Source organism: Lissotriton vulgaris, chromosome 6, assembly GCF_964263255.1.
Source record: "Lissotriton vulgaris chromosome 6, aLisVul1.2, whole genome shotgun sequence".
NCBI lineage: Eukaryota > Metazoa > Chordata > Amphibia > Caudata > Salamandridae > Lissotriton > Lissotriton vulgaris.
Window position 1 is genome coordinate 446,327,801 of NC_141694.1, and position 20,063 is coordinate 446,347,863.

The 20,063-nt window shown below is 47.0% G+C and overlaps 1 protein-coding gene across 4 annotated transcripts in view; it reads left to right on the forward strand.

Moving 5' to 3' along the window:
- The window catches only part of PHF3 (PHD finger protein 3), a 577,271-nt gene that overhangs the window by 400,546 nt on the left and 156,662 nt on the right, over nt 1-20,063 (forward strand). For all 4 annotated transcript variants that reach the window (XM_086926461.1, XM_086926458.1, XM_086926459.1 and 1 more), the window contains one exon: nt 15,379-15,468. In XM_086926461.1, coding sequence (XP_086782587.1) covers nt 15,379-15,468 — 90 coding nt within the window. The remainder of the gene's footprint in view (nt 1-15,378; nt 15,469-20,063) is intronic.

Consider the following 20,063-nt stretch of genomic DNA (forward strand, 5'->3'; position numbering starts at 1 on the left):
TGATACAAACATCAATCAGTTTTTCCCGGTCACAGAATTGGGATGAACTTAAAGAACTTAAACGCTGCCAAATGAGGATATTACTACATGGCACAATTATGACTGAATACCTTAGGGGTATCGCAGCTCCAACAGGCTTGTTGGTTACGAATGCGCCACGAATATTCTTGGACGACCCTCTGTTCAAAAAGAATGGTCACTTATTGCATGGCGCTGCTCTCGGGATTTGCTAATACTGATTATTAACACTGCCAAACGCCTAGCCGATGTAATACAAATCAAGATCAATACCAGTGAAGACCATCTACTCACCGAGATCAAGGCGACAATATTCAAAAAGAAATTGGAAGAAGTGAATTAGGAGATAATCGAACATAAGGATTACCTAATGCAAAACAAGATCTCTAAATTACAAAAAGACCTTAAAAAATGCAGCCATGAAAGGTCATACCCCTACGTTAAAGACGACTATAAGGGGGAACAACAATTTGACACGGGTAGCTCACGTGGGAGCAACACAGGATCCTCAGACTCAGATCAAGATGGAAGTTCCAGTGATGGATCAAAGAAGAATTGGAGTTGCAAATCAAGGAGACCACGCCGGGGTGGGTTCAACCAGAACTACGGACCACCACAGATGTATCCATGGCCTGAGCCTTTCATACCAGGACCTTATCATGGACCACCACAATATCCAACGGGCCCATACTTCCAACCTGAGTACAACCAGCATTTTTTAGGACAGGGCGAGAGAAGAGGCAAACGCGGCAGACGAGGTAACAGAGGTATCCAATGGGAAGAGGACAAAACCATGCCAAACACGAGGAGCAACACGAGAAGCCAACAACAACCCGGGACAAGCAGGGTGAGGGAATGATCGTTAACCTCTCCAGCATAACCCTGACGGGGATGAAATGACCGTCCTGGAAAAAGGACTGAGCTTTGTCCCCACAACGCACCTGGATAAGTTCCACCTGAGATGTGAACTTAGTGAATTCTTCAGGAAGATTAGATTGAAAACCTTTTTTATGAACACAGAGGATGCCGTGACAGAAGGCAACTACACAACCTTGAAAAATAAGTCAAATTTCTTCCCTGCATCTCACCTTATGCCTCCGGAAGTACTGGCTTTCGAGGACTCTGTTAAATGTCGTATACTTGTAAAGCGCACAGCTGCCCCAGCAAAGGGGCGTCCCGGTGCTGTATATCGCTAGGGAACCCATCCTGGCTTTCCCTGTGAGATGGTCCCTCCTGGGCATCTCCAAGGTGAAGACAAGCATCCCCGGCGCTGATGGGGCCGTTAGTAGAGATTAAGCAAGCTATTGCCCAGAGTTGCTGAGTGAGACCCATGGTTGGAGTAGGCACCGAGGCGAGAATTATCGAGTCCGCTGACCATGGCCCAAGACCCTGCCGCGTCGGAAATCGAACCCTGGTCCCGGGTTGACCTCTGCTTCCGGGTCTGCCGCCTCTAACTAGTGAGCCACACCACTCTACAGTCACAAAAGAAATTGAGGAACTCCAACCAAATACGAAGATCTTTAACAACCTGAGCAAGAAGGAACGGGCCGCCTTAGAAGTTCTTAAAAAAAGACCAGGGATCATTATAAAACCAGCAGACAAGGGTAGGGCGACGGTTATTCAAGATACCGTAGCATACCAAAGGTCTTGCCTGAATCTGTTGAGAGATGCCAAATTCTACCAGAAAATCAACAAAGATCCCACAGAGCGTTTGAGAAAAACCATCAACACAATGACGACGGAAGCTCTAGATAGGGGCTGGATATCTAAAAAAGAACAGATTCTTGAATCAAGAGGAACCTAGGATCCCGCTGTTCTATACAATTCCAAAGATACATAAAAACAAAACGCCCCCACCGGGAAGACCCATTGTTTCGGGAATAGGATCTATCTTGGAACCCTTGTCCCAGTACACAGACTGGTTTTTGCGACCATTGGTAAAGCAAATAAAATCATTTGTACAGGATACGAAACACCTTCTTAACCTCCTGACGGACATCGAATACGATCCAAATGATAATATACTAGTGAGCCTGGATGTTGAGGCGCTATATACTAGCATGCCACAATCTGAAAGCATTAGCGTTATAGAGGATGTACTTAAGAAGGGTGAATGGGAATGATCTGCACCTGTAGAGTGGGTTGTATCCCTTATTCGTCTAGCACTAACTGAAAACTTCTTCAAATTTGAAGACCAACTATATCTCCAGACCCACGGAACTTCGATGGGTAGTACTTTTGCCCCTAGCATTGCCTGTCTATACATGAATATTTACAGCAAGGGGTGGTGAGGGACAGAGTCTCTGAATTAAGCAGAAAGCTCTCACCCAGTCAAAAGATCAGGGCTAGATCCAACACCGTTTTTTAGCTCACTGCACCATCCCAGTTTCAGAACCTGGCTGTATGCAAATTAGTCTGTTCCTGTCCCAGTGCATGAGGGAACAGGGCAAACCAAACCACCCCCTTTTCTGAATCATGTCTATACATGAGCCAGTTTGAGGATCTACACATCTGGGCTCCCAATCCGTACAATAAAAACGAAGGTTTTCCTTTTCCTCGTTATAGGTGATAGATCAGACTGCGGTAGGCAGTCCTACTATCAAGACATGATTTACAGTAAAGCTAGGAGTATGATCAGGTCTGAGGCACACCACACAGTAACAGATTTACACATTAGAACTAATCAATATAAGTAATAAAATTTTAACCCCCAGAATTTCAAACACATTTCAGAAATACGTAGATAGTGAAAACAAGAGGTGAAATGATCAGATCATAGAGGTTCTGTTAATTAATTTATGACATTTCTTATAACACAAGGTGATATTTTACATTCATTGACATTTTATAAAAACAAATTATCACATCAGTTTTATTAAAAACATAACAACATTTTTAAAAAAAAAGAAGTACAATAACTGTCGACGCGGCGTTTCGGTGAACGGGTTTGAACACCTTCTTCAGGACAATGCTTTCTATGGTTAAAAACAATCTATGCAAGGAAATATAGACAAAAAAGTTTTATGTTACTAAACATTCTTTTCAAAAACAAACCTCTATATATTTTATGATTTTTAGTCACTATGGTCAGTTTAACCTCAGTAAACTGCATTGTTTTGTCTAATACGTCAAGTGGGAATACATCATCTAGCGATATTCGTTGCTATAATAAGGGGGAGCTCTCATACATGTATAGCAAAAACAATTTATTAGGTCTTCTAACATTTGTTACCCCATGTTGCCTTGTTGTTTGATCTACTCTATCGTAAAGGATTTAGTTAGTAGGTATGGTACTCGCTTCTTATCATAAAAGTCTCAGCTCTGTTCTGTTCGGCTTTACACTGGTCGTCCTCAAGGTTACTCTTCCTATGGACGCTTCTTCTATGGTTTATACTAAAACATAGAGGGAGTAATCTTTAGATAGGACACCTAGTCTCTTGTCGATTGTCAAAGATTACTGTGGGTCGTGGAATTGACTTACTTTATATTTTGTAGGGCTGGTTTTTATATATAGCCTTTGTTGCTTTGTGTTCTAAATTTCTTTCTCGTGCTGCTGGTTATTCGTTACTCTGGGTCAGCTGTGGGAGCAGAGATTCCTTTACTAGTTTTTATTCACTTACTTAATGCATGTAGGTTGACAGTTTAAACAGAATACTGACCTTAAAAAAAAAAATCAGATTGTTTAAGGTTACATTTTTATCTATTGTTAGCCAGTCTGAGCCTTCTGTGTCGATTTTCAATTTCTTCACCGGTAGTTCTATTTAGACTGTAACAAATACACAAAGTCTTTTAGGTAACTGTCCAATCATGTTCGTGGTTCCCAGGGTGTTTAAGTAAAAGTTCTTACCTATAGCTCTTTGCCCTAGGGATCTTTTACAGGCTGGGTGTGGTCTAAGCATCAGGTAACTGTGAAAAGCACAACCAGGTATTATTACTTATCCTACTTGCTGGGGAAATTAATATCCTAGTTCCCACTCATAAGTCTCTGTTACAGTTTATATTACCTTTGAATTGTGTACTGCAGTAAAAACCTTCTTTTTTGCGGTTGGTCTGCTTCTTAGGTTTCCTGATTTTGATTTTCAGGGGATTCTCTTTGTAAAAAAGAAAGAAAGGTAAAAAATGTGTTGGTCCTTAAATAAGATACTAGTTCCCTTTTTTTACTTTAACAGTGGATTAATTAATGACTAAACCTATTTGTAAAACAGTGTTAGTCTTAAATAAGGTACTAGTTCCTTCTTTTTACTTTAAAGGTTAGTTAATTAGTGGCTAAACCTACCCGTTTGAAGGGGATACACTTACTTGCGGCTATTCTAGGGCTGTTTCCACACCATCCTGTGTCTGGGCTGCAACTGAGAATGATGCTCAGTTTTGCTGTTTTACTTATACTCACGTTGATTGAATAATTAGCGCTTAATTGTTTTGAGCTTCGGAAATTGCGATCAGGGAACCGACCTTGTCTATGTGTACATTTCGGCCATCTTGTAGCATGTTGCTGGTGTTTACAAGGGTCCTTATTATTGTTCATTTCTGTTAATAAAAACTTCTATCTAGGTGTACTGTCCATTATTTTGTGGTCCCCTTTTACTTCCCTGTATGTATATGATCCACTTTTGATTTTTAGCCACAAAAGGCGATGATTCAAACTGCGCTTGTTTTAAACATACGAACGATCGGAGTTTAAGGAGGCGGTCAAATAATCGCCGTTTTTGACTTGTCTACCGCTATATTGAATTAATTAGCGGTATCTCATTGTTCTACTCCGTCAATGTCCAATTTAATACTCGCTAACCGAGCTTGGTGTTTTTATATCACCAGTTCGGCCATCTTGAAGTGTGTTGGGATCTGGTTTTTATGGCTTGTTTACATTCGCTTTCCCAAGTCACATACATGTTTCGTTAGCTTTTATTAACTAGATCTTTGCTTGTTCCTATCTTTATTGATTGTCCGCTAGATGCGGTGGTGTCGGATTACGCGCGGCTTTGTTAGATTTGTCGCCCACCCCTGTCTTTGTGTATGGCTCTCGGCCATCTTACTTGGGGCATAATAGTCCCACTGTAGTTTACACCAAAGTGGTATTTTCAGAGCGAAATACATTCCCTGAAAATCAAAAAGCCGCCATCTTAAGGTGTCGGTGTATTCTAAGTATTATGATTCTAAGCCTTTACTTATTTATGCCTCACAATATCGGTTTCAGTAATGATACCTGATGTTATCTTTATCTATTGCAGGGTGTATCCTTATTGCAATGGTAATGAGTCTTCAAATCACATTGACTACTTGTCAATAACCTTGTCATCAATTTGTTTGTGGAAATATTTGTTCCTTGCTTATTTATGTAGGTTAATTATGAACTCACTAACATTGTCTTCATATATACTCAGGCTTACATTATTCAGAGCTAGAGATATACTCAATATTTAGTCATCTGTCCAACCTTGTGTTTGGGGTACCGGCCGTATCTATTACCAGATCGAGAGACCGGCCTTTTCTATTTTCAGGCTAAGCTATGCTTATGTCCTTATCTACCGGTATGTCCTGCTTCTGGATTACACACAGGCAAAGCAGAAACTACGGGACCTTCAGATACCATATGCCATGTTGTATCCCGCCAGGCTAAAGATCACGGACGACGGCTCGGTAAAGATATTTAATGACCCTAAAGAGGCCTTAAAATATTTGCAACTAAAGAAACAGAGAGGCGAATGCAGACGACCACCAAGGGACAGACAACAAGATCAGGGACAAATGTCGACGTGGAATGAGGGCCATCCTTGGCCGGGCTGCGGATAATGTAAGGTGGCACTGCTGCAGACTCGTACACGCTTCAACTAAAGCCATTGGCATTACGACACTCTGCTGTTACACAACTGTGTGAGGCAGAGACAGGGACAGAAGTCTATATGCTCTGCAGCAGAGAACTACACATGCATCGAGAAATCTGAGATGAAGACAGGCGGTTCAGATAAGTTGTAACTTACAGACAAAATGCATAGAACTCTGTATACATTGTTGAAGTACATGTGTCAGTATGATAAGATATGCCTGTTAATGGCGGTTTGTGAGTTCAGTTCGAGAGACATACCAATTTGATGTTCGCAAAAAGGTGCACTAACATGTTGTTAGAATGGCCACCCCTCTTGTCACCTACGTAGAGGGAGTTCGGTCCTGGCTACTTCCGCCCACCAGTATACATCACACCTGTTCTAACAGAGGGGAATTGTTTTAGCGCTATGCATACACGGATGGGGGAAGAGGACATAATAGCGCTGAGGGATATGTCTTCGGCAGGATGGTTACGACTAAGTGGGCGGGGGAGGGAGGGAGGGTTCACTGTTGAAAATCACCTGGTAGCAAATGAAAACACCACTACTTGCTTGCAAGATTGTACAAAAATGAGACCTATAAGATATATATGTTCGGCTAACTGTATTTGGGGACAAAATGGCAGACGGGACACGACAGGTTAGGACACTAACCCTCATATCCTGGAATGTGAGAGGCCTACAGGACCCGCGTAAAATTAGGAAAGTATTGGCCTACCTAGATAGGCATAAGATTGACATTGCATGCATTCAGGAATCACACATCGCACCTCAGAGAGAATGCAGGGTTGGATATCGGTGGCACAGTTCAAGGTAATGTCCTCATACTCGAACTACGCTTGGGGAGTGCTAATACGGATTAAAAGTAACATTCTGTTTACCCTTTTTTTTTTTTTTGAAAACCTTTATTTCGACAAAGTAATACAAATACAGACCTACAACCCCAGGGACCGGCCAGTAGCAGAGGATATCGAAATCAAAAAAAAAAAGTACACAGCTCATCAGCCGACAACCCGGGGGTTCGGCAGCGATATAACATACCCATACGATGTTCTTATAATGATAGGAGGATAAATGAAAGGTTTCACATTTTATATTTTTTTTAAAACTAACATAACAACAAAATTCCGAGGTCTCAGATAGCAGGGGGAGCGACCCAGTTAAAGGCAGATGTAAAAAGAGGATATGGAAACACAAGGAGGGAATGAAGGGGTCGGGAGCGAACAAGCAAGTAAAGTACAATAGGATATAGACGTATGGGTTGCCCGGTCATGGGGACAGAGGAATATCATTGGTTTCTACAAAAGGGGGGTGCAAATCTCTCCACGATATGAGTTCCATTGACCCCATATCCTCCCCCATTTCTTAGGTCTTCCGCGGGCGATGTACAGTTTTTTCTCTGAACATGCACCAATCCATGTTTTCCTCCCAGGTTGAAACCAGAGGTGCCCTTTGAGATCCCCACAGCTGGGCTATGTCTCTTTTCGCAAACATGTTGCCGAGGGTGGCCCATTGAGTCTGCGCTACGCTATAATCATTCGGCTCCCACGCGTTCAACAGGCACCTTCTGGCCTCAGGCAATAACGAAACACCCGTAACCTCTTCCATAACCTCATTCCCACAAAATATGAAGAAAAGTAGCAAACATACCACAGCCGCGCCTACACAACCCATCCATAGAGTAACCCATACGCATCAGGCGTGGACCCGTGACATACACGCGGTGTAAAATCTTTAATTGCACCAGCCGGAGACGCGCCGGAATCGCGACTTCCGTAGGGGATGATATCGCGACCTGCCAATCTTCGTCATCCAGCTCCAGCCCGTCATCAGTCCAGGCCCCATGAAGCTGTACAAGAAGATCCGAGCGGTCATTGATGAGCTTTTTTATAAATGAGGGAGATGGTACTATCAGGGACATACCCTTCAAGCACTCTGTCTTCCACGGGAGAGGACTCTGGGATAGCGGTACCGGTCGGGAAGACGGATTCAAGTGCATGACGAATCTGAATATACCGGAAGTGCTCTCTATCGCCCAGTTTATTCTCTTGTTGAAGTTCCATGAAGGATTTGATCCTATCCTTGACCTAGAGGTCTCCTACCCTACTGATGCCAATAAGATCACATTTGTCAAATCCCTTTGTCGTCCAAAGACAGCCCAGTCTCTCCGCCGCATAAAACGGAGTGGCTCTGGTCAGCCTGTCTGTCCATCCCGTGGCAGCAGTCGCAGCGCCCCACACTCGTACCGCAACCCCAGTGGGACCGGTGAGATTTTCCCCCACCGATCTAGAGTAGAGCGCCCTATTGTAGTCTCCTCCCGGCAGTTGCCATTTATCCACCTCGAATGCCGGATTCGGAACCGGACCATACATTGCGTGGTTGATAGCACTCAGTTGCGATGCCCAATAGTACCGTTTTATATCGGGCAACGCTATACCACCGTCGTACCAGGGCAAAGTCAATTTCGCCAGCGCAATGCGAGGTCGCCCGCCCCATACCAGCTTTGTCTGGAGGCCCTCGATCTCCCGTAAATAACTAGCAGGCACCAAGTCAAGCGTGTTTTGGAGAGCGTACAGAAATCGAGGGAGGGACATCATCTTAAACAGGGCTGCTCTCCCAACCGGGGACAGCGGCAAACCGCACCACGCTGTGACGTTGGACCGAAGCCGGCGGAGTGGCGGAAGCAGATTCCTCTCATACCGTACGGCTGAGTCCAAGGAAATATAAATCCCTAAGTATTTTAAGCCGTCGCGCGATACCGGTATTGGACAGACACGGGGCAACAGTGGCAGTTCTTCAGTGAGCGGGTAAATGCAGGACTTAGCCCAATTGATGGCCAAACCCGAGTTCCTCCCAAAGGAGCGTAACACGTCAAACAACACTCCTAGTGACTTACGAGGGGAAGTAAGGTATAACAGAATATCATCGGCGTACAACGATATACGGTCCTAAAAGTCAGAGGACCAACTAATGCCCTTAAGTGACGCCTCCCACCTAAGCCACGGGGCAAGGGGCTCAAGAGCAAGAGCGAAGAGGAGCGGTGATAACGGACAGCCCTGTCGCGTGCCTCTACCTAGGACGAAAGGCGATGAGTCCCTACCATTGACAACCACTTGGGCCATTGGTTGTTCATAAAGAAGTCTGACCCAGCCAATAAAATTAGGACCAAAACCGAATTTTGCGAGGGCCGCCCACAAATACGGCCATTCTATCGTGTCGAAGGCCATCAAGGCATCCAATGAGACCAAAATGGCTGACTCACGAAGTGACCCAGCCCTTGCCAGTACACCATGAAGGCAGCGAAGATTGAGAGCCGTATTCCAATGAGGAATGAACCCGGACTGATCAGGGTGTATCAAACCACTGATAACCGTAATCAAACGATTCGCCAAAAGTTTCGCCAAAATCTTTGGCTCGACGTTCAGAAAGGAGATCGGCCTATATAAAGAACATTGATCACGAGGCTTCCCATCTTTGTGAATGGCAACGATGGACGCCAATCTCTGATCCCGGGGAAGAACTCTGAGATCTCGCGATTCCAAAAACATTTGGCGAAGATGTGGCGCCATCTTGTCTGGACACAATTTGTACAGCTCTATCGGGATACCATTCGGGCCAGAGGCCTTCCCTGAGCGAAGGGAATGGATAGCAAGCGCTATTTCATCAGTAGAAAAATCCACCTCCATAAGCTCCCTATCTGACTCTGAAAGGCTAGGCAGCGTGATATCCCTAAGTAGCGAATGTGAATCCTCCTCCGGCCTGTCCGAGACCGGCGCGTAGACCTTCTGAAAGTGCTGAGCAAACACTGCGACTATCTCATCTGGGTCCACAACCCGTTCAGCGTCCTCTCTTACCACAACAGGCACCACACGATTCAACCTTTCTCTCTTATCCAGCCACGCAATCAACTTCCCGGCCTTTTCACCAACATCATACAAACGCCCCTGCTGCTCACGACTCATCACCCTCGCTGCATCCGTCACCAGCGCTCTGTAATCGGCCTGCTTAAGGGCCAAAACATGCAAACCCTCAGGTGTAACCCCAGATTCCAGCTCTTCTTCCAGAGACTTGATTTCAGTCTCCAATCTCACCACTTCCTCATTCTTGCTTTTCCTCGCGCTAGTGATCAGGGAAAGGGCTTGACCCCGGACAACTGTCTTAAAGGCCTCCCATAGGGAAACCGAAGAGGACACAGACCCAACATTCTCCGCGAAGTAGTGGTCCATACATTTAACCACCTCAGCCCCGGTTTTCGGCTTGCGTAGGTGCCAGGGGTTAATTGGGGCGACCCGGCCCTCAGCTTCCAATTGTACATCAATCGTGAGCCAGAGAGGAGAGTGATCCGAGATCCCCGAGCAAGATGTCGAATTTCCCTCACAGAGACCATCTGCACCGCTGGCACCAGGATATAATCGAACCTCGAGAGACTCCCATGTGCTACCGAATAGAAGGTATATTGTGCCTGCCCAGGGTGCAGGTGCCTCCAGCAATCCACTAAACCCAGCGCATCCAGGAAGTTGCTCATCCATAACTGTGACCTCAAAAGAGTCCGGGGGGGGTGGACGATCCTCGCTACCACAAACAACTGAGTTAAAATCCCCACCAACCACCAACATGCCCCGAGGGAAGTTCAACTACCCAGATCAGAAAACGTGATGGACTGTAAACCCGGTGGGACATACACAGAAAGAACAGAGATCGTCTTCCCCTCCCAGCGACCCGTAATGGCCGCGTCCCGGCCTCTATCATCTAACACAGTATCATCTATCTCCAAGGGGAGGGAACTCCTGACCAGGACACCCGCCCCCCTCGACCCAGTAGTGAATCCTGAATGTGCCACCAAACGGTATCCCCTTCTATTCAGTGCCTGGCAAGCATTTCCTATCAGATGTGTCTACTGCAGTAACACTATATCGAGTGAAAGACGTTTCAAATACTGTAAAACAATCCCCCGCTTGATCCTATCACCCAGACCATTAACATTCCAACTCAGCACCCGCAGCCCCCTACCCCCATTCCAAAAACATGAGCTGTGCTCCCCCCATAGAGAAACAGGCACAGTGTGCAGCGAAATAGAACCTCGGGATAAACAAAGAAACAAAAAGCCCCTCCCCCCTACCCCCAGGAAAACCCTTAGAACACACCCCCCACCCTGCACCCCTGCGTTAGACCCGAAAGCCACCCCAACTTGCAGTGTGCCTGTCGCCCCATTTAACTAATCTAGGAAAAGAGAGAGAAAGACCCCTTAGAGGAGGAAGAATCCTGAGCCCTCCCACCCCCGGGTAATCAACAGGTCATGCACATAGTAATTGTCAAACCCCCGCTGCAAGTCCGTATAGGTGCCACGCCGGTAGGGACTCATTCCACCCGTTCCTCCAGGCCACCTTCAGCTCCCTTCGATTGTTCCTGTCAATCACGGTGTGCTGGCAAAGTATCGAGCCAGTCACTGGCAACCTCCGGGCGATCAAAGAAGAGCGCACGCTCCTCGTATTCGATCCTCAAGCGAGCCGGGAACAGCATGGCGTACTTTAGTCCCATGTCTCTGAGGCGCCTTTTCACACCGGTGAAGCTCATGCGTTGTTTTTGCACCGCTTGCGTAAAGTCCGGATAAAAGCTGACCGACGCATTGTCAAATTTAGTGGGTCCATTGGTGCGTGATGCTTGCAGGATAGGGTATCTGTCCCAAAAATTAAAAATCCTGGCAATACTAGGTCTTGTTGCGGCGCCCAGTTTAGGCCTACCACCTGAGACTCTGTGGGCACGCTCCACAGTAAAAAAGTTGCTGAGTCCCTTAGGCGCGAGGTGATGCAGCACAAGATCCTCCACCAAAAGATCCGTGGAGAGCTCCGAGGAACTTTCCGGAACACCGATAATGCGAACGTTGTTGCGCCTGGCCCGGCTTTCGAAGTCGTCCAGCCGACGGGCAAAAAAGTCATTTGATGATCGAATATTACGAACCTCCGCCTGTAGATCAGAGACATCTGTTGTGAGGCTTGCGGTCCTAATGTCCAGCGACTTGACCCTCTCGTTGGTCTTTGCGAGGTCCGTTCTGATAAGGTTGACTTCAATCGCCACAGTGTCGATCTTTGAGGCCAGGGTCTCATACTGCTGACCCATCGAGGTCTTCACACCAGCAATGGCGCCCATGACATCCCGCAATGGCAAGTCATCCGTCACAGGAGAGCCATCTCCAGTCTCATCGAAGACTTTACCCGCTCCACCAGGGGATCCCTTTGGGCGGGCGAAGCGATCAATAGTATTGGATTGGGCGACACCCCCTCAGAATGCACCCCTGGTGGCCCTCTTCTCACTATCCGACCTGCCCGCCATGTTGGGTAGCGAGCCCAGTCGGGCCGTTCGAGATCTGGTGAGAATGGCTCTCCGCAGAACCGACCAGTAAAGGCAGGGATGAGGGCGAAAGAAGAAGAGGTGCGGGCCAGCAGCAGGGCAAGGCCAGCAGTCGCAACAGACCGCGAGTCGCAGTAGATGTTGACCAAAAAACAAAACCGAAAGTACCTCAGGGGCGACAGAAGGATCTCAGTGACCGTTGTTGTTCAATTGCCACCTGGGTACTTCAGAGACTCGAGGCCGCGGAGATTCGTTGGTGTAGGCCACAAAGTTCCAAGATACAGAGAGTCCGGTTCCCAGCGGCCAAATCAATTTCTAAAAAGAGATATCATGCCAGCAGGGCGTCAGCTAATAGAAACCGTCGTCAAAATCAGGATATGTGGCAGGATAGATGCGGGAGGTGGAAAGAGTCTCGGGAGCCCTGTGCTCACACGTCCATCTTGGATCCGCGCGTAGCTCCTCCCTCCCGTTTACCCTTCTTAACACAATTACGGATGACCAGGGGAGATACATAATACTTAGCGGAAATTTCGGAGGTACAGACCTTTCACTTATCACGACATATGGACCTAACACGGACGATCCACTTTTCTATGATGAAATCTGGTCCAAGCTCCGAGATACGCAGCCAACAGCAGTAATAATGGGTGGAGGCTTCAACACATGCCTAGATCCACTGCTAGATAGGGCCTCAGGGGCGGACAGACATGGAAGACATGCGGTCCGAGTTATAGTAGACGGCATGCACGACTGGGACATGATAGACATATGGCGACAAAGACACCCGGGTAAAAGGGAAGGCACATGCACATCGCTGACTCACAACATATGGTCGAGACTAGATTTCTGGCTATCCACAAGGGAAGTAAGCACTTGGGCTACGTCAGTAGAATACCTGCCAAAGACGCTATCGGACCATTCTTCTGTACGACTAGTGCTGGAGGTACCCACTGACACCCCGAAATAGTTCACGTGGAGACTCCGACCAGAAGTGCTGCAGGACCAGGTATTCCGTGGGGAACTGAAACAAGCTATAGAGGACTTTTTCCAACATAATATAGGGTCGGTGGAGAGTCAACGGACAATATGGGACGCTTTTAAAGTCACCATAAGGGAAAACTGCATCAGCAAACATGCCGGAATTCTCAGAGATATCAGGCAACAACTGTCAATGGTGGAACGTGACATCCAGACGTTAGAAACAGACTATGCCAACACACTGCAGGACTCCATTTTAGCAGACATTAGGAAGAAAATAGACACCTACCATGAGTATGCTGACACAGAAATAAAAGACCTATCCAAACGGTATAGAGCTATAGCATATTGGGAGGGAGGACGACCGGGAAGGGCGCTGACGCAAAAAATCAAACCAGTGCAGGGCGCCTCCCTAATCACACAAATAGAAGATGCTAGGCATGAGCAAGTATATGATACTAGAAGTGTGGCTCACTGGTTAGAGGAAGCAGACCTGGAAGCAGAGGTCAGCCCGGGACCAGGGTTCAATTCCCGGCTCGGCGGTGTCTTGAGTCCTAAAAAATTTCCATGGACTCGACAATTCTCGCTCCGGTGCCTACTCGATTCACGGGTTCACACTCTGCGACTCTGGGCAATAGCTTGCTTAATCTCCACAACGGCCCCTCGCGGCGGGATGCCTGGCTTTCACCTTGCGGATACCCTGCCGGGGTTATCTCACAGGGGAATACCAGGACGGGTTCCCTAAGCAAGCGCTTAGAGACCAGTTGGTGATTTGCACTATATAAATTCCTGTACATTTACATTTACATACCCCTTCTATTCTGGAGCGATTCAGCACATACTATTCTGAGCTGTATACCACGAAAATAGCGCACTCACAACCAGAAATTCATGAATATCTAGATGACATCGGGTTAGCCTGGCTGTCAGACACTCACAGGGAATTCCTCGGCCACCTCATCACATCATGTGAATTCGCTTCAGGCCCTTTTTGTCAATCTACCATACTCTTCCTTCTTCCCAGACATACTGGTTCTGCAGACATGGGCATCCTTCCTTCAGAAAGTTGCAACGCCATTCCATGTCGGTCAAACTATCACTTTGCTGGCATTCTGTGATCCACATCACCCCTCTAAGGAGGAGAAAAGGCTCCTTCACTTTGATCCCAAAAGACTGCTAAGCTTATTGATCGTTCCAAAGAACAGTGAGTGGATGATCAGCTCTTTGTGGGGTTCTCCTGAGTAAAAAAAAGGAAGGCAGTGAAGTAGAGAACCATCTCCAGCTGGATTGTGCTCTGCATTAAGATCAGCCACACAAAGGCATGCTCATTCAACTAGGGCTGAAGCTGCTACCACTGAATTGGCACACAGAGTCCCTGTCCTAGACATTTGCCAGGCAGCTCCTTGGGGCTTTCTCCATACGTTCACAATGCTTTATTTCCTGCACAGTCAAGTTTGCTGAGAGGGGCATTTTGCCCACTTGGTCCTGCAGGACTTTCTGGTTTGAGTCCATTTACAAACTTGCCTCCATATGGGTATTCCTTTGATATCTATTCAAAAGGTGCAGGATATGCGTCTAGAAGTCTCTGAAGAAAAACGTACTATCTTCGGTAATGCTTTTCGGATAGTCTCTCATCCTCCCCTTTCTGTGATTGGACTTTATCCATTGAATAGATCCCAAGTCTAGAAATCTGCACATTGTCTACCAATTTACTATTTGAGCATTGTGTCTGGATTCATCGGAAGTTTTGAAAGCAAGTGGTTAGCCCGTAGTAGTGGTGCCTATATATGCCCCACACGTAATTTCCACAGTATAACAACATCGGTGCAGAGCCACAAGGCGGCGCCTCCTAGCGCAGAAGCACTGCTGATAAGTTTCTGTGTCCAGTTAGACGCCTGGGGAAGATTCAAAGGCTTAGAAATCTGAGACTAGATAGAGTTTCCATCAGAACGAGCATTACGGAAGGTAAGTCACTTGTCCTTTAAATCATACTGTTCCAATAATTTGTTTGAGTTAGAATGACACGGTGCCCCAAATCAATAAGTGAATTAACTTGTTAAGCCTTTTGTTTCTTGATTTTGAAAGAAGCACCGTTACCTGTTCAGCCTAACACTGAGTGAACATTTGTGCTTATGCTTAGTAATTAGGTGAATATATTTTAAATATGTAATCTTATTCCTTGTTCATGTAATGATAGTCTTTCCCCCTACAGGATCTTCCTGATAGTATCCAAGTAGGAGGCAGAATTTCTCCACAGACTGTTTGGGATTATGTAGAAAAAATTAAAGCTTCAGGCACCAAGGTACAGTGCACCTGATAATTACTTTAACTCTTAATTGTGAATTGCTATTTCCTCAATGTTAAATGCTTCTATTTAGATGAATTTGATGAATCTTCACAAACTCTCCCAAAGACATTTCATCCACCTCAGCTCTTTATTGGGGCATTTTGGAGTCATCTGTCAAACAGTGACAGTGCAAAAGGTGGGGGACGATGTCCCAAAACCCTTTTTCCCCAAGCATTTTCCATAGGAAATTTCAGACAGCGCTGCAGCCATACCGGCTAAATAGAATTACATCAAATTTGGTAGAAATCTAGAACGTCACCCAAAACCATGCCTTTTGTGATTTGGTGTAAATATTTTCATTAGTTCTTGAGGAATTAACACTCAAAATGTATAGCTGTATTGACAGTTGGTTTCCAGATATGCTCTGATTGGTCACTTTAAAGAGGACAAGTCAATCTTTATTAGTTGTTCGCAACCTTAACAATATGTTTTGGCAGCCAATAAAGGGCCCGGAACAACGCACTTGTGTCCTGCAAATGATTTTTATTTTTACTTAGGTGTCAGGATAAGCACCCCCTAACTCCAAAGATCATGTGGGGCTATCTCAGTCAACCCACTCACCGAAATTAGCTTTTTTCTTCAGTCAAATGGAGAATGCTATGCAGACAGCGCGTCATGCCAGCTTTGCTGGCTTCTGAGCGCTATCCTTCCAATATCAAACTGTGGAACCCTGAACCTTGAATGTGTTGTTTCTCGTTTGCTTCCTTTCGTCTTTATTTCGCTTATTTGTGAGCTCGGGCACTGCTTTTGGCTGACCCCCGAATGACAATGTATAGGTGGTGCCTGTAAGGTGACAACCTCACTCCAGAACACCGCAGACACTGTCTTCCTACAAATCATTGATTTCCGGTTTGCTAGTCTAATTAGTTGCAGACAGCACACGTTCCTGGATGAAAGGTCAACTCGGCCCTTCATCCTTCCGAGGTCTAGTATTTACGGTAATTGGTAAGAACAAAAACTGAAATTATGAAAGCAGTAGCCTTAAACAACCAGGACGAAATTAGGGTTCTCTGAACCGACGTCTACTTTTTCTTGTTTATTCTTTACATTGTTATGGGCCTATTCCTGATAAGCATGAAACACCAATACAAAGAATTATTATTGTTTTTTTAAATGAAAGAACAAAAACCGTCACACAATCCCACACACAATCCCACAAACAACCACAAACAGAACCACAAACAGAACCACACACAACCACTAACAGAACCACACACAACCACACCCAAAAACACACACAATCACACCCGAGCACACCCAAACACACACCCACAACCACACACCACACCCACAACCACACACACAACCACACTTACACAACCACACAGACACACAACCACACACACCCACCCACACACACCCACACCACCACACACACACACACACACACATAACCACGCCAATAATTGGCATAGTCAATAGGTCTCGCCTTTGAGACCTTATAAGTGTTTAGCCACGCAACAGTTGATGTTGTTGGACCTAGGATATTGTGCTGCATAACTAAATACTTAGAAGGTCCCAAAAGCGAGACCTATTGGCGGAAGGTAAAACATTCCGTGATCAAGGAAATGCTGTTTTTAATTTGTGTCAGCAAAATATTTCTATGCAACTGCTGCTCTTTTTACTTCACATCACAAGATGTTTTGCATGTGTGAATTTTGGCACATGACCTCTGAGGCAGAGTGTTCCAAATCATGGCTTAGTTGCAACTTTTTATCTAAGTTCCTAAAGAAAAAGGAGCCAAACTCGGATTGTTCATAACCTGAAGCCATTCCCAAGCAGACCACTGTGCACTTTCCTGTGCTGAATAAGCTACTGGTCTCAGCTCAGTTACCAGCACACCAGAGTTCACATCACTGAAAGCACCATCGCAACTGACGTTAATTGGAGCCTCGGCTCAGTTTCCTTCATAAAATGCACCTACTTCGAGACTCAATTGGCCATCGTTTGTGTCTACATATCCGCCTACCAATAAATGTCAGTGCACACTTTTCCACCAGGCATACACACCACCAGCCTTCAGTACACACTTCCAGACACACACACCACCAGCCGTCAATGCAGCTTTCACCAGGCACACACCACCAGCCGTCAGTGCACGCTTTCACCAGGCATACACACCACCGGCCGTCCGTGCACACTCACCAGGCACACACACCACCAGCCATCAGTGCACAATTTCAACAGGCGCACGCACGCACACACACACCGCCAGCCGTCAGTGCACGCTTTCACCAGGCACACACCACCAGCCGTCAGCGCACGATTTCACCAGGCACACACACCACCAGCCGTCAGTGCACGCTTTCACCAGGCATTCACACCACTGGCCGTTTGTGCACACTCACCAGGCACACACACCACCAGCCATCACTGCACAATTTCTACAGGCACACACACAACACCAGTTGTCAGTGCAAGCTTTCACCAGGCACACACCACCAGCCGTCAGTGCGCACTTTCACCAGGCACACACACCACCAGCCGTCAGTGCACGCTTCCACCAGGCGCACACACCACCAGCTGTCAGTGCACGCTTTCACCAGGCACACACCACCAGCCGTCAGTGCATGCTTCCACCAAACACACACCACCAGATGTCAGTGCACACTTTCACAAGGCACACACACACCACCAGCTGTCAGTGCACGCTTTCACCAGGAACACACTGTGAGAAGTTGGCCTGATATATGATGCTCACTAGTTCTAGTGATCACCTTGTATCAGTCCAAACAACCCTTATGGTGATTGGTTGTAAGTCAACCTTATAGACCAGCTATCCTAATGGTAGCATGGACAAAGCAGTCTTAGGCTAAACTCTATTGACATGTGAAGCCAGCTGTTTTACCACATATAACCCCTTGAATACCACATGAAAGGACACCACACAGGTAGTTATGAAAATAAACAAGTATTTATTAACTAACAACACCTCTGAACTCATTATGAGGTCAGAGAACTAAGCACATGACAAACTCTTCGGAAAAATACACTTAAGTTGCACGATTTACAATGGTGCCCTAGGGGCACGACAAACCATATACTAGGAGCAATGGAATGCGAGGAAAGAAATTACTGTAAGGAGATCCAGAGGCTGGAGGATCGCTGGGACTACGCTACTAACTAGGTAAGTAAGGAGCAGGAGGTCCACGGGATTCACGTGCAGAGTGGAGTCTATGGATGCTACAGTTTACAAAGTTACGGATTCCGGACCAACCCGGCTGGATGGAGGGAAAAGAACAGTGGACCTGAACACTAGGATAGTGAACACTGACTTCAGCACCTAGAAGCTTTAGTTACCCAACCCACAGGCTGCGGGTGCATAGGGCTGAAGTGGTGTCTGGTTTGCTGCGTTGATCCCGGTGATGACTGAAACAAGGAGTTGCTGGCAGGCAGCCAGATGGAGGATTCCGGTGGTTCCAAGGATGGAACGAGGAAGAAGAAGTCCTGAAAGGGAAGGGGACAGAGTCTCCGTCACTAGCCAGTGACGGTGCTGGAACCAGGAGGAAACCAGATGCTGTTGCCGCAGTCAGGTGGAGGACGGGATACTTCTCTCTGTAGCTGCCCGGCCCAGGAGCTGTTCTCAACGACCAGGCTGGAGGCACGAGCTGTCCCACGTAGTCTGCTGCTGTTGGCGGTGTTGGATCGTCGATCTGGTCAACAGGCCTTGGCAAGTGCAAGCCACGCGGTGGAACAAAGATGGCGTCTGGTGCGGACCAGGAGGGCCTGGGGTGCTTCTCATTTACAAGGAAGCTAGGGCCAGTCTGGGGGACCAAACTAGCAGTGGTGAATTCTTCGGGTCCTCGTCTCAGAGGTCACGAGCCAGCCGGCAAGTGACCAGACAACAGGACAAGCAGCAACCAGGCAAAAGGGCCCCACGCAGATCTCGTGGATGCTGGAGGGGCTGGTCTTTGCTGCAGGAGCTGCGTCGGTGTGGGGCTTCTCAGACTCCAGTGCACTCACTCGAGGATCCCTCGACGGTCGTGCTGGAAGCACTGTGCAGGTTTCTTCAAGATGGCCGTCTCCAAGTTGCTCATCGCACCCACGGGTCTCAGCTGTGCTGTGGATGTGGGTAGAGGTCAGAGGAGTCTGGAGGTCCGGGTCTCGTCGAGCTGGGTCGTCGGGTTTCAGGAAGGAAGGACTTGCAGCAAACCGCACAAGAGCTTGAGGGTGCCTGCGAAGCAGGATGGTCACTCCCTGACCATAGGGGAGATTCTTCAGTCCTCTGATGTTCAGGAGGTCGAAGGTCAAGAGTTCTTCGTAGAAGTTATCAAGATTAATCCGATTTGGAATGGGACCAGCTCCTACCTTTATTCAGCTAAAGGGGGCTGCACTATGACTAGGTCCCTCCCCTGGGTGGGACCAGGAAGGGGGGTGGTTACACCCCCTATCCTTTGTCCAGTCTTGCGCCAGCTCTGGGGCTGGAGTGCCCCAGGAACTGGTTTAGACCGGACTATGCACAGGGACACCTTGTGTGCCCCAGGCATGTCTCAATCCTTTCAGCCCTGTCCTACCTAATACACAAAATCCTGTCTGGGGTGGTGCTAGCA